The sequence below is a fragment of the Neurospora tetrasperma genome (assembly GCF_000213175.1).
Source record: "Neurospora tetrasperma FGSC 2508 unplaced genomic scaffold NEUTE1scaffold_2, whole genome shotgun sequence".
Taxonomy (NCBI): domain Eukaryota; kingdom Fungi; phylum Ascomycota; class Sordariomycetes; order Sordariales; family Sordariaceae; genus Neurospora; species Neurospora tetrasperma.
The window spans coordinates 5,326,297-5,349,219 of NW_009799100.1; the positions used below are offsets into that span (position 1 = coordinate 5,326,297).

Here is a 22,923-nt window from a genome sequence, read left to right on the forward strand (position 1 = left end):
GAAGGGAGTTGTCACTGTCACTGTCACTCAGGAACACTGAATGTTTGAACCGCGACGACCGCGACGACAGCGGATGTGCATCATAGTGCATGCAGGTGCCAGACGGGATGGATCCACTATTGACACAGTGCGACCCACTGAAGATGGAAGCTTTATCCAATGGGAGAAAGATTTTGGCGGCTGCCGATCCACCATAAAGTCCATCATCGACTTAACCACATTGAATTTCTAGTTTAACATGGTATTTCACAAGGCAACTTATGCCAGTTCAAATTACACAAATATTGTACTGACTCTGTGTCGAATCTGCATGAATATAAAACGATAGAGTTGAAGCATCAGATATTTAGTCAATTGGCTGGACAAAAGCTGTATAGCAAGAAGAAAACAGCACATATATCGAATAGCAAAGGTCAACATCACCATGAGGCCCATGGCTGCACGACTCTCCCGGCTCGGACTCGGAACGCGCCGATTATACTGCAGCCCAAGCCCTCACCCGCTCCGGTGCTTCTCTTCCGACCATGTGCCGAGTCAAAAAGATACTACCACCGAGTCCTCCGCAGTCCCTTCGCCGGTCACCACCAGCAGCAGCAGCAGCAGCATCACCAACGCCTCAGATGATGGAGGACGTACTGATGCCAACAGCCCACTCTCCAAGTCCTCCAACCACCATGACCTCCCTTCATTCCTCCAGTATGCCAAGCGCACCGGTCTTGGTCAAGAAACCACCGTCTTTGTCGGAACACACTACGAATACACGATAGCTTCCCTCTTGTCCGCGTACGGCTTCTCTCTCAACCGAGTGGGCGGGCAACATGACTTCGGGATCGATCTCCTAGGCACATGGTCCGTACCGACGGCCGAACGACCCTTGCGAGTCATTGTGCAGTGCAAGGCCATCCAAAGCACTCGTCCTCATCTGATCCGGGAGCTGGAGGGCGCATTTGTGGGAGCGCCAGTGGGATGGAGAGGGTCCGAAGTGTTTGGCGTCTTGGTGGCCTCCAAGACCGCCACAAAGGGAACCCGAGACGCGCTGGCGAGGAGCCGGTGGCCGTTGGTGTTCATCGGATGCTCTAGGGAGGGGAAAGTCGAACAGCTCTTGTGGAATCACCGCGCCGAGCAGGAGGGGCTGCAGGGGTTGGGGGTCGCAAAGCGTCATTCGCCCGAGGGTGGGGAGCAGTTGGTGTTGATGCACAAGGGGAAACACCTTCCGTTGATCAGGAGGGAAGGGTTGCCGCCGCCGGCGTCGAGCGATGTTGAGCAAGTGGAAGCCGCGCAAAGTACAGATAACAAAGATGATTCCGCCTGATGTTGATGACACACATTGAGACTGTGAGAGATACGCTGGAAAGCTCCTAGTCTTCCCAAATCGCCTGCTTGGCTCTCAAGGCCTCCTCCTCTGCCTTCTTCTTCCGCTCTCTCTCCTCCTCCTTCCTCTTGCGCTCCTTCTCGCGCAAAGCCCGGTCGTAAGCCTTTTGCTCCTCGGTCAGCTTGGGTGCCTTCAGCCCCAGAGCACCGGCAATCATCCGGCGGGCTACGGCGTCCGTCTTTTCGGGTCTCTTGTACTCTGAGGAGGAGGAAGTGTTGCTGGCGCTGCCGCCTGGCCCAGTGTAGTCGAGAAATGGTGGGATGGAAGTAGAGGTAGTCATTGATGGCTCCGGCTTTCTGTTGTTGCGTGAAGGCGGAGGAGAGGGCGCTCCCTCCTCATCATCACTGTTGTTGTCGTCTTCCCATGATTCCGGCTCCGCACCAAAGCTACGCTCACGCTCAGACTTGGGCTCGGTCTTGGCCTCGGGCTCGGACTCGGAACTGACATCTTCGTCTTCCCAACTGTCGGCAACAGGCTCTGGCTTTTTTGTCTTGGCGTTTTTTAATGACATTTTGGAGACTCCAGAGGTGATGTCGTCTGATGAAGGTGGTGCTATGTTGGGTGATGTATGACTAGCGTACTGAAGTGGTGTCAAGATGTATGTGAAAGGATGTTGTCTGATGGGTTGATGTTATACTTGTATGGCTGATGGACGAAGACTGTGGTACAAGTGAAGTGTCATTAATGTAAGTTGAAAGAGCCCGCAGTCATGACCTTGGACTTGGGCGCTTCTGATATGCGGGTTGCTGCCCTGTCTGATACTAGCGAACGTGCCTGCCGATGCCCCGCTCCGGATCGGTGCTGCTATGCTATGCTCGCCGTAAGCTCTCCCGTCCGGCAGCAGTTCCAGGCGGCGGAGTGGTGCTATGAGTTAGAGGTAACGATCTACACTATATCGCAATTGGTCAAGCGGCTTGGCGACTAGGCGCTAAACTTCACAACGGCGATGATGGAATTGACCTCAGCTCCAGTCCTGTCCCGCCGTCTGAGCTGGAGAGCGGCGGATGAGCTGTTAGTGGGCTGGAGGTACGTACCTTTTGTACCGTGACGCAACCGGGACGGTACCTAGAAGACAGTAATTCCTCCATCTTCTACCGCCGGCCGAAGACCGAGGGAGCTCGAGTCGGTCGCTGTTCGCCTTCCGCCCCGTCAAGTTGATTATTCATACACCTCATTTGTCAAGCAGTAGAGAGCGCGAGAGTCATGGGCCTTGGGTTCCTTGGAGTCGTCGTCGTCGTCGTCACACACCCTGAATAGAACCCATCTTCTTATCTTTTGACTGTATACTATTTTAACAACTGTAAACTTTTTTTTTCCCGCCGCTTCGCCGCATCTCCGTCTCCCCCGCCGCGACCTCTCCCGCCGTCCCACTCTCAACACACACCCGACCACATCCATACTCCCCTCCCCTCCCCTCCCCTACGACCGCAACTCCCGTCCATTGTCGCCTTTGGTCCGATTTCGGGTCCGCTCTCTCCTAAGAAAAGACGATAATCTTCCTCACGAATCTCGACCTCTCCGATATCCTCTTACCCAGGCCCGCTCGTCACTGCCTGTATCCACGATGCTGTCCCGACAGCGCATCCCGCGCATCCTCGCGTCGAGGACATCGCTTGCGCATTCGATTAGGTCTTTCAGCTCGCCTACTTCTTCGATACGCCCGGTCGCCGCGGCTGGGCAACATGCCGTGACCCGGCCCCGACACGAAAGACCGACGAACCTCTCGAGTTTCTCAACGTACACTGCTCTGGGGAAGAAGAACGACAAGGGCTTTTTCGACAACTCGATCGAGCCACTATCAGAGGAGGAGCGCAAAGCAAACGTTGAGCACGCCGAGGCCGAGGCAAAGGAGGCCGAGTCGAAACAGACCAAGTCCAAGTCTTCGACCTCGGATGCCCCGGCGCCGGCGCCAGGAGATGGAAAGGCTGGCGCTGCTGGCGGTTCATCTGCCGGCTCAGGCTCAGGCGCAGACGGTGGTTCCGGAGACGGTGGCAAGCGCGGCCGCAAGCCCGGTGATAAGGCATTGGCGAAGCCCGTCGTACCAGAAATCTACCCCCAGGTCATGGCGATTCCTATAGCGAAGCGACCGCTCTTCCCCGGTTTCTACAAGGCCATTACCATCAAGGACCCCAATGTCGCTGCGGCTATTACAGAAATGATCAAGCGCGGCCAGCCATATGTGGGAGCGTTCTTGTTCAAGGACGAGAACGCCGACGACGATGTGATCCGGAACCGCGACGATGTCTATGACGTCGGTGTTTTTGCGCAGATCACCAGCGCTTTCCCCATGAACAACCAGAACGGCGAGGGTGCTAGTCTCACCGCGATCCTTTACCCCCACCGGAGAATCAAACTGTCGGAGCTTATTCCTCCTGACTCGCCTGAGGCTGCCTCGATCGATGGTGCGAAGGAGGTTGCTGCTCCTGAGCCGGTGCCTGAACCGATCCCCAAGGTGACCGACGAGTCCGAGCAAAAGGGTGACGTGGTGGCGAGCTTTGAGGAAAGCGCTGTGACACCCAGGCCCGAAGCAAGCCAGAAGCCCTACGAGCCGACGTCGTTCCTTAAGAAGTATCCTGTCAGTCTTGTTAATGTAGAGAACTTGACGGAAGAACCCTACGACCCCAAGAGCCAGGTTATACGCGCCGTTACGAACGAGATCGTAAACGTCTTCAAGGAGGTCGCTAGCATGAACAGTCTCTTCCGGGATCAGATTTCCACCTTTAGCATGAGCCAATCAACCGGTAATGTCATGGCTGAGCCAGCCAAGCTTGCGGATTTTGCCGCTGCTGTCAGCGCCGGTGAGCCTGCTGAGCTTCAGGAGGTTCTTTCGAGCCTGAACGTGGAAGAAAGAATGCACAAGGCTCTTCTCGTCCTCAAGAAGGAGCACGTCAACGCCCAGCTTCAGTCCAAGATTACCAAGGACGTAGAGCAGAAGATCACCAAACGCCAGCGTGAATACTGGCTCATGGAGCAGATGAAGGGTATCAGGCGCGAGCTTGGTATCGAGTCTGACGGCAAGGACAAGCTCGTCGAAAAGTTCAAAGAGCTCGCCGACAAGCTGGCCATGCCTGAGGCCGTGCGCAAGGTGTTTGATGACGAGCTGAACAAGCTCGCCCACCTGGAGCCTGCCGCTTCCGAGTTCAATGTCACGCGCAACTACTTGGACTGGCTCACCAACATTCCTTGGGGCCAGAGCAGTGCCGAGAACTTTGACATTCTGAATGCTGTCAAGGTTCTGGATGAGGATCACTATGGTCTCAAGGACGTCAAGGATCGTATTTTGGAGTTCATTGCCGTTGGAAAGCTACGCGGCACCGTCGAGGGCAAGATTCTCTGCTTCGTCGGTCCTCCGGGTGTCGGCAAGACTTCGATTGGCAAGTCCATTGCTCGCGCACTTGGTCGCCAGTACTACCGCTTCAGTGTGGGAGGTCTTACCGACGTTGCCGAAATCAAGGGTCACCGCCGGACATACGTGGGTGCCCTTCCCGGTCGTGTCATCCAGGCCCTCAAGAAGTGCAAGACCGAGAACCCCTTGATCTTGATTGACGAAATCGACAAGATTGGCCGCGGCTACCAGGGAGATCCCTCGTCTGCACTTCTCGAGCTCTTGGACCCTGAGCAGAACGGCTCTTTCCTGGACCACTATCTGGATGTCCCTGTAGATCTGTCCAAGGTGCTTTTCGTCTGCACTGCCAACCTGACTGACACCATCCCACGGCCCCTTCTCGACCGTATGGAGGTCATCCGACTTTCCGGATACGTCGCAGATGAGAAGATGGCCATTGCCGAAAAGTACCTTGCTCCTCAGGCTCAGGAGATGGCTGGTCTCAAGGGCGTTGACGTGCAACTAACAAAGGACGCGATTGAGGAGCTCAACAAGTCCTACTGCCGCGAGTCGGGTGTCCGTAACCTCAAGAAGAAGATTGAGCAGGTATACCGCAAGTCTGCCCTGAAGATCGTTCAGGACCTCGGCGAGCAGGCCCTTCCCGAGTCTGAAGCTCTTACCGAGGAGGGTAAGGCTGCCCAGGAGGAGACGGAAAAGAAGAAGAGCGAGGAGGCCGCGTCCAGTGAGACCAGCAGCCCGAAGGCCGCCACCGAAGCTTCTGAGAAGGAGACCACGGAGAAGCCTCGGGTTGCCATGAAGATTCCTGAAGGCGTCCATGTCGTTATCAACAAGGACAACCTCAAGGACTACGTGGGACCCCCGATCTTCACTTCTGACAGGCTCTATGATGTGACACCCCCTGGTGTTACCATGGGTCTGGCCTGGACCTCCATGGGTGGCGCTGCCATGTATGTCGAGTCTATTCTCCAGAGCGCGCTGACCTCCAAGAGCGCGCCATCGCTCGAGATTACCGGCAATCTCAAGACCGTCATGAAGGAGTCCTCCGCTATCGCCTACTCGTATGCCAAGGCGGTCATGGCCAAGGACTTCCCCAAGAACCGCTTCTTCGACAAGGCCAAGATTCACGTGCACGTTCCCGAGGGCGCTGTGCAAAAGGATGGTCCTTCGGCCGGTATCACCATGACCACCTCTCTGCTGTCGCTCGCGCTCGACACTCCTATTGACCCCCAGATCGCCATGACTGGTGAGCTTACCCTAACTGGCAAGGTGCTCCGCATCGGTGGATTGAGGGAGAAGACTGTGGCGGCTAGGCGAGCTGGCTGCAAGATGGTTGTGTTCCCTGAGGACAACATGTCTGACTGGCTTGAGCTTCCTGAGGTAAGACTATACATCCTAGCCCATCAACATAACACTCATCCAGACAAGTTACTAACGCTTTTTCTTTCACCAGAACGTCAAGGAAGGTATCGAGGGCCGGCCCGTGCGTTGGTACTCTGAGGTCTTTGACCTGATCTTCCCCAAGCTCGACCGGGAGAAGGCCAACAAGAGCCGGATCATCGAGGACGACAAGTCCGAGAAGGAGGAGTCCAAGAAGAAGAACGATGACGACGAGTAAACAAAGCTGTACGGCATGGCATGTAAGAGAATGGGAATCGGCTGGCATAGGAAGCCGAGGATATCAAAGCGAAAGATAGTTGGAGAATGGCATCATCATCATCATCATTGGCGTTCAAAGGAAAGGAATGGAGTGCGGGCGGCGGTTAATAGAGAAACTAATAACCATGTGTTGATCGGAAACGCAGAGCGTCTTTTTCTTTTGGTCTTGGGAGCATATACATTTTGCACACACACACACACCTACCAAGGGGGTTCTTTCATACATAGAACATCTTCACTCTATCATGATTTATTTCAAATATCATCGGTGGCATTGTTACATGTTTTTTTTTTTTCTTTTGTTTGGGTGTGTCTCACCTTTTTTTGCTTGTACAATATTACCGACTAGTGTAGGTAGGTAAGGAAAAGCTTGATGTCCGGTGCTGGTTAGGTAGTACTTGCTCCTACCAATCCCATCTATTGCATACCTAGGTAGCTAACTGAACTTTCACATGTCCTTGGTTCGAAGCTCGAGATTGCGAAAAAAAATTATTACTTCAGGCAGGCAACTACAATTGAACCGATTTTAACCTGAACAATAGGTACCCAGCCCAGGATGCCTAATGCTACCTACTTACAGTCTCCGTCACCCCCTTCACCATACCACGAGCACGGCACGACACGACGTTGCTCAAGAAATCAAGAGATCAAAATAGACACACAAGTAGCAACAACCGGTCTGGAAGAAGCAAGAGCAGCAGATGATGATTGATGATGCATGGGATCGTCCCAATCCACTTGCGACACTACTGCTACCCTCTGCTACCGCTTGTTGCTACCCTCTCATTATATGCCGTTCAATTATCTCACGTACATACATACGTACATGCATATACATATCGAAATCGTAGTATTGGTGCCGTGGAAATCGTCTAAAAGCGCAAAGCAACCTAGTAGACTACCGAGGCCGCCGATGCGAGCCAGATACATGTGCCGACCCGTTAGCATTGCATACTTTGCACCCATCCATCCATTCTCGGGACCGAACGAGGGAGAGGTATACCTTTAATAGTAGGTAGGTACGAAAGACATCTTACATGGGTTAAGCGAACTGTATCTATGTATGTACGTAGGGGATCCTGGTGTGAGGTGGTGCTGCTTGTTGTTGTTGCTGCTGCTGCTGCTGCTGATACTGGGTGCGGGTTAGAAAAGTGATAGATTTGATGGACTTGACTTGATGCAGTGGTAGGTAAATGGTGGTGACGCTGACAGTACAGTGATGATGATGATGGACTTGACGCAGTGGTAGGTAAAGGGTGGTGACGCTGACAGTACAGTTGTTGATAGTGATAATGATGCTGACGATGCTGCTGCTGCTGCTGCTGACGATGATGGTGGTGATGATTACATGCCGGCAAGTCCGATTACTTCCATTGATTCCGACGTTCCAAAGCTACCAGCTCTCCTCGACAATCAGCACCATCGAACGTTTCCTCTCGAGATCGATAGAGGTAATCACACATTTCATCAAGATCAGGAAAGTACGTGGTTAAACAGACATGATATCCTACCTCTCCTCTCAGCAACTGTACCTATTGGTCGAATGAATGTTTGTCTGTTTGTTGATGCCCGAAACCCTGCCGCTAAAACCTACCAATAATTCACGAACCAGACAAGTTCCTGTTGGTCTCGCTGGTGGTTATTGGTCGTCGGTATCGCAACACAGGTTATCTATTTATCTCTTCATTCACAAACAGCTAGGCGCTTCGTTACGCAGTGGTAACAGTATGTATGTATTTGCCTACCTTGTCAACTGTCAACTTTCTCATTATCGACTAATCGGCCACCCGTTGTAGTTCCCGGGTCATGGACATGGAGGGTACGTTACCATGGATGCCATATCATACTTACCATACATACCTTCCCGTCCCAGACATGTAAGCAAAAGTAGATGCACCGGGACCGCTACCCATCCATACACATTTAAAGATAAAAGGAGAGGGAAGAAACGGGGCTGCACCCGAAAGAGCATTCCATTGCCACTGAATGGCTGAATCGCTGAGCGGTACCGGCAGTTGATGCAGTTCTGTGATTTGGTGTCTTGAGGTTGTCTTCGGTTGTCGCCCGCTTCCAGCCATGTAAATGTAAATGTGTGGTGTGCTCGACGTGCTTGATATGTGCCCTTACGGAGAAAAAGAAAGTAGCCAATGTGGGCTCTATCCGATGGTGCCCGGTGGGAGAGTCTAGTCCTGTCCTCGACTCCCGTTGATGAGCACCCAGGGCTGGACTGGGCTTGCCGCGACAGACAGACAGATGGACAGACAGATAGAACGTGCCAGGCCGCGACGGGAGCGGGGAGGAGGGAGGCGGTTTTAGGTTTGTGGAAATGATGTGATCTAGAAACTGTAGAATGAAAGGGCTGAAATCTGATGTCGATAGAGGTAGTTATACCTTATTTTGCAGGAATGAAAGTTCAAAGGCGGCATTTCCAGCTAACCCCTCTACTCAATTTCAGAGTACAAGTACGAAAGTAACAGTCAGGTCAACTCTAGTAGGTACTGATATCAAGAACCCAAACCCAAGCTAGGTATCTTTGCCGTTCGGGTAGTAATCCTCAACTAACTACCTCCAGATGTGACCTGTCATGTCTCACACGAAAGGATATAAGGCGGCTCTGGGCTGGGAGTGAGTGAGTGAGTGAGTGAATATGGTCTAAAAGCTGCCGGGACAAAGTCGTGGCCTGGATCGGGATGTCCTCAGGATCTTCAGTAAAAGGGTTTTGTCCGTTACCAAGTACTGACAATTTCACTCTTCACCACTTTTTGGAGAGCCCTTATCACACAAGAACATAAGAACATAGAGTGTGGGGAATGGGGGATGGGGGATGGGGGAACCTCAATGGGGAATACCCTTGGTGTAGTCAGCCAGCCTCGTCCACATGCACTACTCTCGAGAGAGCTACCCCAAGCTCTTTGAGGTTGTGCGGCTCCGCAGCCTGCCCTGTCCTTGCCCTGCTCCCGCCTTGAGGCCCACCGGCATAGACGGAAACAAAGCTGATCTTGTAGGTGCATGGTTCGGATACGGACCCGGTTGTTGAGAATGATGATGATGATGATGAGCGGGTATGGCCGTCTGAGTAGTGTAATGTGTCGGTCTGACTGACTGACTGAAACTTTGACCGCCTATATGCACCAAACTCATGCAGCGGTCATTGTTTAAGCCACCGAGGTCCTTGTTTTTGGGGGGCGTAACATAGGTAAGTCAACATGATCCAGGAGGAATCAGGATGAGGGAAGGAGTGTCGGTCTGATTCATCGCAACTCTTCTCTTACACGGCAAGGTAAGCTAGCTGGCGTTCGGGTGGGTCGGACTCTACCCTAGTTTCTCCATCATCATGATACTATTCCCAGGTCTCAGTTCATGTTGCCAACCCAAGTCTCGGCATCAGAATATCGATGGCCACAGGATGGATTCGAGTGGAGGAACGAATGAGTTGGTGAAGTGTCGCCCGCTGAAGTGTAAAAAGCGTCTGAAGCGGATCGCCAGAGCCCCTGTCGACCCGTTACCCAGAAGGGAAACAGTGCCTTGATAGGGCTGGCAACTGTCTCCACCCACCACACACACACTAACAGCTTCCCTTGCGTGTTCCCCATTTTATTTCCCTGAAGCTGGAGCTGAATTGTGGAGAATGATAGAGGAGATGTCAGCCATGAACCCCTCATTTTCTCTTTTCTCTTTTCTCTTTTCTCTCTCTCTCTGGGTTCGCTCGCTTCGCGCGTTTAGCGGTTGAACTGTACACTAACCAGTGTGTACACTACATACACTACCCCTCAGATGATTGATGATGATCACGGGTCATGGCACGGGGCCCTGTGTTTTTTTTTTGTTTATTCGAGAGTCTTATTAAGCGCTGTACTCATCCAACATCATGAACTGTTCAAAAATGAGGTCAGTCAGTCAGTTCTCTCCTCCTCAAATTGATATGTCATCCGTTATGGCCCTTATTTCAGTGTATGATATACAAAGATCGGCCAGTATACATATCAGGCACTGAGGACGACGACAACAACCACTGTCTGGCAACGCTACCCGCCGAACATGGCCCTGGAATCAAGGAAAAAGAAAAGGTTGTAACCCAAAAAAGACCCCACGCATGGCATGGCATGCATGTGTTAATTGGGAGAGTGTTCCAGGCATGCGCCGGCCTCTCACTGGCTGTCCATGCTCTCACCCATGGTTACACGTCACGGCCTCAAACTCCACTGGGAAAAATGCACCCACCCAGCCCCCCTCACCTTTTCGAGACACAGCCTCCTGCAAGTCGAACTCGGCCTGTCATCCCACTACTGCCACCCTTCCTTTTTCCAGACCTTCAGGTGTCTGCAGGAAACCCGAAAGGAAGGGCCTCACGACACGAGACCCAGAGAAGGCAAACGAGAACCAAAGGATGCCATGTACGCCTTCGAGTGTGCATAACGTGTGTGTAACATAACAGAGCGGGCAGTTGACGTTCCTGGAGACGGACGGTAGAAATAGAGATGGAACGTGGGACCTGAAGTTGGCCTCAAAAACGGCCCCCCCCCCGGACCAGGCACTCAGGCATTCCGGGGCAGGGCCAAGACAGCCCGCCGGCCAGGGGTAAAAGAAGCCTACCTACCCTACAAGGGAGGGATCCATCTCAGGTGGCTGTAGGTTCCATGTTTACTGGCGTCTATTTGCTGTGTACACATCACGATCGCTGTTCAGAGACCCCCATCCTATGGCCAATGACAGAGGGATAGGCCCTACGGTAGTGTCAGGCCAGGCACCTTGAGGGTTGCAACTAAAACCAAGTCACGGCGGTTGGGACGATCTCTGATGGAGGGTCTCATGATGAACCTAAGCTGAAAGCGTAGACGGAGCTTCAAAAGCTATCATGACTCCATCTCATCCTCCACATCACCCAACACCCCCGCAGAACACACCCTTGGAACTTTCCATGCTTTCCCAGACCACAAAATCGTATATTCCACCAACCTTTTATACTCCCAATATTGCCGTGTGAACGTGAAAGAGGCGCTTCAAGACGGCGTCTATCAACATTCATCACACAACTCACAAGCTCACGTTATCTTCAAGGCATCTTCGTGTCCTGTGTCCCGATTCACAACGCCAAACAGCAAAAGTAGCTATCCGACCCGCAACACCTTCGACACAACCCTGGTCTAATCAATTTCACCGAGGAGGAGAGGCGGGAAATCATCATCATCAACCACAAGAATTTTCCCCTCGACAGGGTCCAGCTGGGTTTCTTTGTATGGCGTCTTTGAACATCGACCACTTCACCAAGCGCCGTCATTGCTGTGGGATATACGGCGCCTAAGGGTCTTCGCGCCGGCAGTCTGCATGATTGCTTGTCTTTAATGTAAGGTTGCGCCATCTTGCTTGCTTGCTTGCATCTTCCAAGTCAGGACCCCTGAGCCAAGTGGTGAAACACAATAGTCTTTGGGTTTTTGCCTGAGAAGGCCTAGCCGATAGGCCGTTAGGTGATTGAGGCTGGTGATGCGTCAGTCCAGAAGCTGTCTTCTCGCCACCAAGTAATCTCAGGGTCGCACAAGATGCCTGGCGTGCTTTGAAGGCCTCTTCACTCTCTCTTGACTCACGGTGCTGACCATAGAATTCTGTTTAGTCTTACAGCCCCTTGGGTAAACTTACAAACCTATTTAGTCCCCCACAAGGTCTGTATGGCCCAAGTGCAACCGCAGCTTCCCTTGGCTCTACGGAACCCAGCATCAGTTTTACCACCTGCAGATGGCGATTGGCCCCCACACCACAACAACTGGTGGCAAAAAATGCATCTCTGGCGGGATCAAAAGGACGGCGGTGGTGGTCAAGGTCAAGGTGCCCATGACGCCGAGCCGGGGTTAGGATTGGGATCAGCAGGAACCGCAACGGAACCGGGATCGGGAACAGGCGGAGGAGGACATGGAGGGGAGGGAAACAGTACCACGAGTCCGGGTTCACAAACACAGCAGCACGATGACGGAGGCTCCAACAAACAAGGCACCATTCGTCGAAACTTTCGAAAGGTGATTCCCGGCCTGCCTCGAACTCAGACATTCAAGAGACAGCAATCCGAGCAGCGCGACCATCTTCAACCTGTACAACCTACCCCTGCCGAGCGCAGAGCTGCTTCAGTCGATAGACGCATGCATGCCATCAACAGTGCATCGACATCGCTGGTCGGATTGGGTGTAGGAACCGCCGCCGCCTCACTTCCCAGGAGTAGCGCGCCAAACTTCCATCATCACCACCACCATCATCACTTTGGCCGTTCTTCTCATATCTCTCAGGTCGACTCTCCTGTTCCTTCGTTACCTACGATTCCTCAAGAATATACGCCGGTAAACAGCAGTTTCCGAGGCCTAACCGGACATGAGCTAGAGCAAGAACTCGACAAGAACTACCACGACAATAGTAACCATCTGCTGCGAGCTCCTGGTCTCGCTCGTCTCCATGGGTCGGATGCCGCCATCTCGGATTGTGATGCGCACTCGATAACATCTTCTCAGTACCACAACATGATACACGATGAGTTGGAGAAGATCTGGATCCTGAATCTGTCAATGCACTTTCGCGACAAGTCCAAGAGGGAGAAGTTTTTTGTCACGTACAGACAGAACGAGTCGCTATGGCGCAGAGTGACAATATCCCTCGATTACCGTGATGCTCAGGAGGGTTCATTGGAGGAGGAGCTAGTCGACATCAAGTTCCAGCGCGATAAGAGTTCGAGGATCTACGAGGCAATTCGAGACAGTTTGGGGGACATCCAGTTCTATCCTACCGTCACGAATCTGAAGCTTCAAACCACGGACAAGAGGTTACATGTCCACGTGGTGGAAGACGTCAATGTGAGTTGTTCTGCTACCCTCGGTACGCACCAACTCATCGCCATACTAACACCACCACTACTCAGGAAATCATCAATTATCCAACCGTGCGCATGATCCAGCACATGCGCTGCCGCCGCATCAGAGAATCCGAAGTCGAATTTGACTCCCACATTTCCGGCTTCGTCTACAAAGTCCGCGTCAACGGCGAGACCTTGATCAAGAAAGAGATACCCGGCCCCGACACCGTCGACGAGTTCCTCTACGAGATCAACGCGCTCAACCGCCTTCGCGCCGCCGAGAACGTCATTGAGTTTTACGGCATCATCGTTGACGACTCGGGCGAGCTCGTCAAGGGCCTGCTGATCAGCTTCGCCGAGCACGGTGCCCTGATCGACATCATCTACGACTACCAGCTCCAAGGCGGCCTTCCCTGGTCTACGCGCGAGCGCTGGGCGCGCCAGATTGTGGGTGGTCTGGCGGACATACACGAGGCGGGGTTCGTTCAGGGAGACTTCACCCTGTCCAACATCGTCATCAACAACGAGTGGAACGCCAAGATCATCGACATCAACCGACGCGGCTGTCCGGTGGGATGGGAGCCGCCCGAGGCGACGCCGTTGATTGAGAACAGCCAGCGGATATCCATGTACATTGGCGTCAAGTCCGATCTCTACCAGCTGGGCATGGTGCTTTGGGCTCTAGCGACGCAAGAGGACGAGCCTGAGGCTCATGGACGTCCGTTGAGGATTGGGCCCGAGGTTACGGATGTCCCGGATTGGTACGTCGAAATTGTGAATATCTGTCTGGATCCCAACCCGCGCAAGAGGAGACAGGCGCTGGACTTGCTGGATCTGTTTCCGGAGCCGGAGCCGGTGGAGCCAAATCAGTATAGCTATCATAACCCGGAATCGGTCTCGGTCGACGATGGGTACTCGCGCCAGGAGTATCTGGTTGGCACGGAGCCGACGAATGGGGTACCCAAGATTATCAAGACTGTTGAGTCGCCGTCAGATCAGGGATGGGATTATTTCAGCAGTAATGCTGCTGCTGGAGCAAGCGGTGTGGGGAGGGGTCGTCCGTCGACGATATCTCCTGCACCATCCGAAGACCAACACTGGTATCCGCCACGAGGTCGATCACCACCTTCTCCCCTTCCCAGCGATGGCGGGTACGATGACCCGGCGAGATTCCGACATCATGCGCGTCCTTGGGGGAATAGCAGTACTTACCAGGAGCCGAGTAGCTTGACTGTTCCGTCTTCGTACGGCAATCTGAAAGGCGACGTGGACGAATTTGGGAAACAAAACGAAGCAGAATCATTGAGGCAACAACACGACCCAAGAATTTCTTCCACTTCCTTCATCTCCACCGCCCCCTCCGGCAACACCGACGCCGCCTCGCTACCGCTCAAAGACTCTCTCACCCGGGAAGCCCTCAAATGGCGGCCCGAGACCACATCTTCCAATGCCCCCACAGCCAACAACAACATGTCACACGAACTCACCCTCCGCGACCAATACGGCGAACCCAGCAGTAGTAGCAACGATCACAGCCGAACAGTAGAACCGCAATACAACACCACCCAATCCCACCACCAATCCCGCTCCAGCCGTACCCACTACCGCTCCTCCTCTGACACAGAAGAAGGCGAAGAAGCAGACGGCGACAGACGAGACAAACCCCTCTCCCGCGCCGACTCAGGCAAGTACTTCACCGAGCCCACCAAGCCCGGGCCCGATCTAGCCTACGCAGCCATCACCGAGGCGCGAGATCGCGACAGGCTGGAGCAGCAGTTCAGGATGGAGGCAGCGGAGGTCATGGCTGGGCGGTATCATGGGTATCACCATCAAGATGGCCGGGATCGGGATGAATACCAACCACAACCACAACAACGGTCGTCTGGGTATCATTATCAAGACCGTGGCCTGGGGGATCGGAATGGTAATGGCAATTCGCAATTGGATAGGGATCGGGATCGGGAGTTGGAGCGGTATGGTGGGAGAGAGTTGGATGTGTTGAAGGGGATTGGGGGAGCTTATACTTATGGTGATTTGTCTTTGAGGGGGAAGCGGGCTGTTGATGAGGAGGGGGATGAGGAGGAGGAGGAGGAGATCGATATGGATTTGCTTGCTGGGCAGAGGGAGGGGGGGTATCAGCAGCAGCATCAGCAGGAACAACAGCAACACCAACAACGACACCATACGAACTACGAGACGACGAGAACCTAAGAAAGTGATGGGAAGGCCAGCGATGAATGAGCGGATGAACGAAAGTACTCGGTACACGCACATCACGAGGGGTATATGAGAAGAATGAGAATGAGAATGAGAATGAGAATGAAAGCCAGAAAGTCCATTGGGCGAACAACGAATGAACAGGCGATGGAACGAAGTAGCCGTACCAGCAGCTACACCTACGAGTTATAACACAACAGCGAACCGACAAGAGCACCAAAGAAAGAAACCATTTACAACTACTCTACCCTATAATCCAGCGAGGCTACCTATGGACCCCGAAGGGGTCAACCGTGAAGCTTTACCAAAGTTGGGAGGCCTCCAATGCATGCAAATAATGCAACCGACCTATACAACTCACACAACTCACACAACTCATACCTACCTACAAACCTTACCACACGGCGGGTTGAGCTTTCAAGCAAATATTTAAAGTACAACTTGAGCTTGGTATCTAGCTACTCAGGTTGTCACGACGACTTACCTGAAGGGAAGGGAAGGGAAGGGAAGGGAAGGAAAGGAAAGGAAAGGAAGGGGTCATTTGCATGGGATGGGATTATACATGACGGATCTTGTTTCTTTGTTCTTTTTCTCTTTTTTTTTTTTTTTTTTTTTTTCCTTTTGTATTCTTGGTTCGATTATCTAAGGTATCTATACACCTATCTCTGGAATGGCATTCTCCCTTTTTCTTCCTTTTATCTGTTTCTGTTTCTGTTTTTGTTGTTTTTGTTTGTTGTTTCTGGTATAAAAACCCCCAACACTCACTGCTTTACCTGCTTGTGGGGCGTATACATCGGATTGATCGTTTTGCTTTTTTTTTCTTTTCCCACATATCTATCTTTACAGTTGGGATGGGCGCGCGCGCGGCTGGGCAAATGGAATGGGTTTATACTGTAGCAGTACAGCAGGTCCTCATTACACTAGGTAGTCTATCAGACTCTAGGTAGTGGTAGAAACGAACGAACAAACGCATATAAATGATGGGATGAAAGTCCAGTTGAACGAAATATCTTACGTGGTACAGCGATGATTGGACTTGCCTCGGTGAAGAGACGTGAGGCTGAATGCCCTCCTTCAAGTCTATAGACCATCCATCGATCAATTGACCAACAAAACTACGACGGCGCATCAGAAACGAAGGGGCATGGAAACCTTGGTTTGAATGGAGTTCCTACCTAGGTAGTCATTGCGTAAACCTGCCGGCACGCTATCAACTTAGCCAACACTTTGTGCGCTGATTGCGTGTGATCATGCTCATAGCTACCTACCTCTAATATATACTCCCAGGCATTCCTTCCCTTCCCTTCCCTTCCCTTCACTTCACTTCCCTGTGTATGCCGTAAGACTGGCTGGTTGAAAGATGGCCGCCGATGAGTATGACACCAACATCAACCCGAACTACCTCAAGCGTGTCCCGACAAAGTGCTCTGACGTTCTCAAGTTTTGACTTCTTAACGTAATCTAGCCACCAAGGATCATAAGAGTCAAACAATTATTAGAGGATATGGATGCCTGGTACGTCCTTTCTTCTCCTCACTCACTCACCCTCTCTCTCTCTCTCTCTCTCTCTCTCTCTCTCTCTCTCTCTTTTGGTATAACACAGGGCTGATTTCTTTGTTCTGACGGGGCGGAAGAACAAGGGTAGAATAAGGAGGCGAATCTACCTAGATACCTCATTAGCTTTGGGGAGGGGAATAACTCGTTCCCGTTTGTAAAAGTTTCAATAATGATTAAGGTTCTCTCAACGCCACATATGTAAGGGAGTATCTTTCCGCCCTCAAAAGCTTCCTTCAGAATCCTAAATTTACAGCATCTATTCTTAGACTTGCGGCAGTTTTCTCCAAGTTTTTAGTAAGCTCTGGATTTTTGTACCAAACTGAGAAATATACTAGGGCTAGATTGTGCGCCCTTCAGCCTAACTCTACAAACAACTAGAAAACTTCAAGTTATTCTGGGCCTGCGTGAATGAGAATCGTACGGTACCTAAGCATGCGTCTGCTATCATTGGAAATAGTTACTACGAACACGGACACGGACAGGAGAAGGAATGGTGGTGATAAGTCGCCCGACCGTGACCCCCCAGCTCAGTGTGTCCTTCATCTGTCGATGTCATGACTATTCCGATAGAGTCTGACATGTGACGCAGAGCTTCAAACTGGTTCTGCATGCGCCCTCGAACAGTCAGTCTGAATTTACTCTCTGTCGCATCTGAGAGTGAAGTGATGGTCTTTCCTGTAAATCTCTTCGCACAGCATCCTCTGAGTGAATAGACTTTGTTGAAATGTATCGACATAACCTCATCGTCTTTGTTTGATGTGTGGATCGTCGTTGTCTCTCATTCTTTCCACTTGGAATAGGCTTCCCAACTTCAAAATATCGACGTAAGTTTGAAAACGTGACGTCTGCTTCCTGGCACTAGGATTATTGAAAGGGAGAAAAACAGCGTTGACCTGGGGAATGACACGGAAGTGACAACATTCGGCGTACTTCATTCTGTCTCGAGGCGATAGGACCGAGTGTTGGGCGGCTGTCTGAGGATGGGGACTGGGTGGTATGGAAAGCAAATGTTCTCGTCTGGAATTAGTCAACTATCTTCAGTGTTTGATAGTCCCCAGGTCCAAAGGGGCGGCATGATGGTAGTATCGAAATTCTCGACTCGGCTTATCCGTGGAGAAGGAAGGTTATTTTGCGACGGTCCTCTGGCAGGGTAGGTTATCTTCTTTTCGCAAATTGAAGTCTTTGGTGTAAAGCCACGAGTGTAAAGTAAGTAGAGAATTGTTAAGAACAAGAGAAGATGCCACGACAGGCAAAAGAGTACAAGGCATGTCTTGATAGCGCACTTCTCGGCATTTCTTCCCCTTCCTCTAAAGAACTGACTGGTGAATGAAAGAAAGAAAGCCAACGTACGATTAAGCGACTATTCCCAACGAAAGGAAAAACATGACCTGAGGCTCTCAGCCGCTTGGTGCGGATGGCCTGATTACCTTTTGACTCTCTTGGCACACAGGTTCCCGCATGCTTTTAATAGCCGGTTGAAATGGCGGGTAGGGCCAACGACGGCGTTGACGTTGACGGTGTCACAGCCGAGGTACCAAGTAAAGTCTTGGTTGCATGGAACTAATCCTTCGAGTCCGGCTCCTCGTACGATTGGTTCCTAAATAGGTATGCTGCCAGTGCCTTTGTATCGGAGCGACTTGTTGGGTCGAGCAATGTGGTTTTCATTCCTTTTCTTCAACCTTTCATGAGAATCAATCTCAATGTAACTCGGGCATCGTCTCGAAACAAAGGTGGACGAGGTGCCGAGGAGAAGCTCGCAGGCCGGATCGGGGTCTGGGGTTGACGGCCGAACCCCACCAGGGACCCGACGGACACTTGGATGGGACGAACCGGAGTTCATCTCGAATTGTTTGATGCTTCACTGCGTCGACAGCCAGGATGACGAAGGGAAGGCAAGACTGGCCGTTGTGGGCTCCATACCTCTACCGGGCGGGCAGCAAGATTAGTTGCAAATCCGGGGAAGGCGCCGTGGTCCGTTTGATAGCACTGCATGGAAAGAAGCACCTGCTTTGGTTGTTATCTTGCCTTATCATGGCGACCGCATTCCTGCCCTGGTCCGTCCTGAAGTCCGCAACTTCCTCGTTGTCCGTATCAAGTTCGTTGAAGTGCAGTGCGTTGGGCGCACGTCAGCCGTCAGCATCATCATGTTCCATGGTTGGCAAGTTTTGCAAAGTCGGGACATGCCGGATTTCCATGTCGTTCGATTCCCAAGCTTCGCGGAAGTCAATGATCCGAGCGAGGCATCTGGAGAAAGCTCATCAAGAGGTGGAGAGAGAGTTAGTGGTCGTTCAGACTTCAGGGACTTCACCATTGCCACACCTTTTTTGGCGAACAAAAAGAGGGAAAGGGTTTGTGAATGAATGAAACAAATTGCTGCCAATGTCACTTGTACCCGACAGCCAAGCGTGGGGGCTGTGGACGGTGGGCGACAAACAGCGGAGACCAAAGCGAAGCGACATGCCGCCACAATGTACAAGGTACATGAGCTAAGGTGAGTATATCCGGCCAATCGCCGTCGGATCCCGACTTATACGGAGCCCACCTGCCCTGAATGGACGGGACCTGAATGCACGGACGGGAACATGTCCCCAACATTCTGCTCAACAAAACTTATCAACGGCAAATTCAGGACGACAGACGAGCGATCAACGCATGGCTCGCCCGCAAAACAGCCCCAAAACAACACCCTGAGAGCACCAAGAACACTTGGTGAGAAGCACATGTCTTGTAAAATACCGAAGCCAATCCGCTGTGGTGCAATTCCAGTCACTCACACGTCTTGACCGAGTCGTTGATGAAATCCACTCCTCTGCTGTTGTCGGCTCATCACCCATCGGAAAACCCCAACCAGTTTCCATTGCCTTCGCCGGGGTCTGGCCATCCATCTCCAAATTTGCTGGTGACTATTTGCCCTAGGACGAACGGGAGGCAAAAAAAAGTGTGAAGGGAACCAAGGGCCCTGGGAGTTGTCGGCACTGCTCGCCGAGCCTTCCCTCTTGAAACCTTAATACTGGAATTAGGTAGGTAGACGCTGCCCTGCTGTATCCGCTTTGTTGGTGCAAAGATCAGGTTAGCGAGGACCGACTCACGCACTACAAACCTGAAGTACTTTTACTTGTACACTACAGGGCAGCACACTGAAGCAAGCAAGCAAGCACGAGTGAGTGACGGGAGTGTGGGTGGACTCCCTCCAATCTGCAAGTACCTCTACCAAAACAGACTTTCTCCCTCTCCATCCTCCCACCCGGAAACCCACTTCACAGGCAAAACCTGAGCTTTGATCTGAGAACCCTTGGGCCTGCCTCCTCTTGCTACTACTTAATAATAACCTGAACCTCTGCCCAACTCCCACCTTTTTCCCTTCCCTTTCCTTCAGCCCACTTGACCTAGGTCATCCATCTCCCATCCCGACTCTTCCCAACTCGTTGTGCTCCAGCAACGACAGAGCGGGTCCACCTTTTCGACACCATACCTCACTCACCCAGTTTGTCGTCGACTTCATCCCTCGACAACAACAACATCGACACCATGGCGTCGACTTCGGCCACGGATATCCCTGCTGAGGTTCAGGCTGTGAATGTCCCTGATGGCACCACCGACTTCATCCCTCTCAGAGGCAAGAAGTATGACCTCAAGAAGCCTCACATTACCGAGCTGCCCATCACCTGGGGCAACTGGTGTAAGTAACTTCTCTTTTTTCTGATAGCTTTGAAGCTTCGGCAAACAAGAGACGCTGACAATACCTCCCCTCACAGACAAGCACGTCAACTGGCTGAACACCACCTTCATCATCTTCGTGCCTCTCGCCGGTCTCATCTCTGCCTACTGGGTCCCCGCTCAGACCAAGACCATCCTCTTCTCTATCGCCTACTACTACTTCGCCGGTCTCGGTATCAGTAAGCATGCTCCGCGTCCAAGGCTATCAGAAACAGGTCCATGACTGACTCATTCTCCTCTAGCTGCCGGTTACCACCGACTTTGGGCGCACACCTCTTACAAGGCCACCCTCCCCCTCAAGATCGTTCTCGCCGCTGGTGGTGCTGCTGCCGTTGAGGGTTCCGCCCGCTGGTGGTCCAGGGATCACCGTGCTCACCACAGATACACCGATACCGACAAGGACCCCTACTCGGTCCGCAAGGGTCTCCTCTACTCACACATCGGCTGGATGGTCATGAAGCAGAACCCCAAGAGAATCGGCCGTACCGACATCACCGATCTCAACGAGGACCCCGTCGTCGTTTGGCAGCACAAGCACTACATCAAGTGCGTCATCATCATGGCTCTCATCGTCCCTACCCTTGTTTGCGGTCTCGGCTGGGGTGACTATGCTGGTGGCTTCATCTACGGCGGTATCCTCCGTATCTTCTTTATCCAGCAGGCTACCTTCTGCGTCAACTCTCTTGCCCACTGGCTCGGCGACCAGCCCTTCGACGACCGCAACTCACCGAGAGATCACGTCATCACTGCCCTCGTCACCCTTGGTGAGGGTTACCACAACTTCCACCACGAGTTCCCCAGTGATTTCCGTAACGCTATTGAGTGGTGGCAATATGACCCCACCAAGTGGTGCATCTGGGTCTGGAAGCAGCTCGGTCTCGCTTACGACCTCAAGAAGTTCCCTCACAACGAGATCGAAAAGGGCCGTCTTCAGCAGCAGCAGAAGAAGCTCGACCAGAAGCGTGCCACCCTTGACTGGGGTATTCCCCTTGAGAACCTCCCCGTTGTCAGCTGGGACGACTTTGTCCAGGAGTCCAAGAACGGCAAGGCTTGGATCGCTGTCGCTGGTGTCATCCACGATGTCGGCAAGTTCATTCAGGACCACCCTGGTGGCAAGGCTCTTATCAACTCGGCTATTGGCAAGGACGCTACCGCCATCTTCAACGGCGGTGTCTACAACCACTCCAACGCTGCCCACAACCTTCTCTCCACCATGCGCGTCGGTGTCATCCGCGGCGGCTGCGAGGTTGAGATCTGGAAGCGTGCTCAGGCCGAGAACAAGGATATTGCCACTGTTACCGACTCTTCTGGCAAGAAGATCGTTAGAGCTGGCCTTCAACCTACTCGTGTCACCCCGCCCGTTACCACGGCTGATGCGGCATGAGTGGAGTTAGAAGAATGATGGGGTTTCACGGAGTCTTCGGATCATGGAAGGCTTCAAGAGACAGGGAAAACAAAATTGCATGGGAAGCCGTGGTTCTAGCCGTAGATAGCGCGCAATGACCACGGTGTAGTACAGTAAAGAGAGAAGCAAGACACGTGCACCTCCGTTTCTTTCGCTGTACATACACTTCCCGACTTCGGTCTTCACGGCGTTTTGGGGAGATTTGGGATTTTGGTCTGCATGGAAAATAGTCTGCTTTTTGCACGCGTATGAAGACAACATGGTATGGGTTGAAAAGGCGGACACTTTAGGGTTTACAGGTGAAAGGAGATACCAACAGATTAGATTGCGACTTTGTGTGGGCTGGCTAGTCTTGTGGCAATAGCATCATACATTCGTTATGCAAGACATTTGACCATATTCATACCACATGAGAATGGTTGGTTCGCATGATGAGATACTCATTTACATGATCCATTTCCGCTGAACCCGATCAAAACTCCATACGACAAGGTTGAGAATCCACACGATCGCTTACCGTGGTGGAACCAGGGAGTTCGATTACGCCCGTTGACATGAGCGGAGCAGCTAACATTGTCGTGTGGATGAAGCCAAACTACAGGGCGGGATGCTCGGTCATTACAAGAATCATGAAACGTATCAAAGGATTTCTTTAAAACTCGTTGGTTGATAATTACCCGGCACCAGTCTTTCTTAGTGTAGTCCTATTTTTATTATTTAGTCTTCAACCGCCGAGAGGTTAACCTAAGGGAAGAAAGAGTGAGGCTATCTATTCCACCACTCACTTAATATTGGTTGAAGGGGGGGGGGGGGGGGGGGGGGGG

The 22,923-nt window shown here is 52.2% G+C and overlaps 7 protein-coding genes across 7 annotated transcripts; 5 read left to right on the forward strand and 2 right to left on the reverse strand.

Moving 5' to 3' along the window:
• Window positions 1–337: 337 nt before the first annotated feature.
• On the forward strand, window positions 338–1,164 carry NEUTE1DRAFT_116701 (uncharacterized protein; the record flags this gene model as incomplete). The annotated part of the gene is made up of 1 exon (XM_009851811.1): window positions 338–1,164. A coding segment is annotated over one exon (738 nt), but the record flags the coding sequence as incomplete, so codon positions are not given.
• NEUTE1DRAFT_94602 (uncharacterized protein) lies at window positions 1,159–1,332 on the reverse strand (the record flags this gene model as incomplete). Its single annotated transcript, XM_009851812.1, has 1 exon — window positions 1,159–1,332. A coding segment is annotated over one exon (174 nt), but the record flags the coding sequence as incomplete, so codon positions are not given.
• Window positions 1,333–1,358: 26 nt separating this feature from the next.
• Window positions 1,359–2,460, reverse strand: NEUTE1DRAFT_100065 (uncharacterized protein; the record flags this gene model as incomplete). The annotated part of the gene is made up of 3 exons (XM_009851813.1): window positions 1,359–1,924; window position 2,262; window positions 2,407–2,460. 3 exons carry the CDS (start codon window positions 2,458–2,460, stop codon window positions 1,359–1,361), a joined length of 621 nt encoding a protein of 206 aa, XP_009850115.1.
• Window positions 2,461–2,936: 476 nt separating this feature from the next.
• NEUTE1DRAFT_61761 (ATP-dependent protease La) lies at window positions 2,937–6,655 on the forward strand (the record flags this gene model as incomplete). Its single annotated transcript, XM_009851814.1, has 2 exons — window positions 2,937–6,095; window positions 6,169–6,655. The coding sequence occupies 2 exons, from the start codon at window positions 2,937–2,939 to the stop codon at window positions 6,331–6,333; spliced, it is 3,324 nt and encodes a 1,107-aa protein (XP_009850116.1).
• A 782-nt stretch (window positions 6,656–7,437) lies between these two features.
• NEUTE1DRAFT_109379 (uncharacterized protein) lies at window positions 7,438–8,265 on the forward strand (the record flags this gene model as incomplete). Its single annotated transcript, XM_009851815.1, has 7 exons — window positions 7,438–7,516; window positions 7,558–7,559; window positions 7,624–7,855; window positions 7,898–7,923; window positions 8,072–8,099; window positions 8,171–8,193; window positions 8,248–8,265. 7 exons carry the CDS (start codon window positions 7,438–7,440, stop codon window positions 8,263–8,265), a joined length of 408 nt encoding a protein of 135 aa, XP_009850117.1.
• A 3,880-nt stretch (window positions 8,266–12,145) lies between these two features.
• NEUTE1DRAFT_61763 (uncharacterized protein) lies at window positions 12,146–15,548 on the forward strand (the record flags this gene model as incomplete). The annotated part of the gene is made up of 2 exons (XM_009851816.1): window positions 12,146–13,204; window positions 13,270–15,548. The coding sequence occupies 2 exons, from the start codon at window positions 12,146–12,148 to the stop codon at window positions 15,412–15,414; spliced, it is 3,204 nt and encodes a 1,067-aa protein (XP_009850118.1).
• A 4,803-nt stretch (window positions 15,549–20,351) lies between these two features.
• NEUTE1DRAFT_80447 (acyl-CoA desaturase 1) lies at window positions 20,352–22,702 on the forward strand (the record flags this gene model as incomplete). Its single annotated transcript, XM_009851817.1, has 3 exons — window positions 20,352–20,656; window positions 20,733–20,873; window positions 20,937–22,702. The coding sequence occupies 3 exons, from the start codon at window positions 20,506–20,508 to the stop codon at window positions 22,076–22,078; spliced, it is 1,434 nt and encodes a 477-aa protein (XP_009850119.1).
• Window positions 22,703–22,923: the final 221 nt, after the last annotated feature.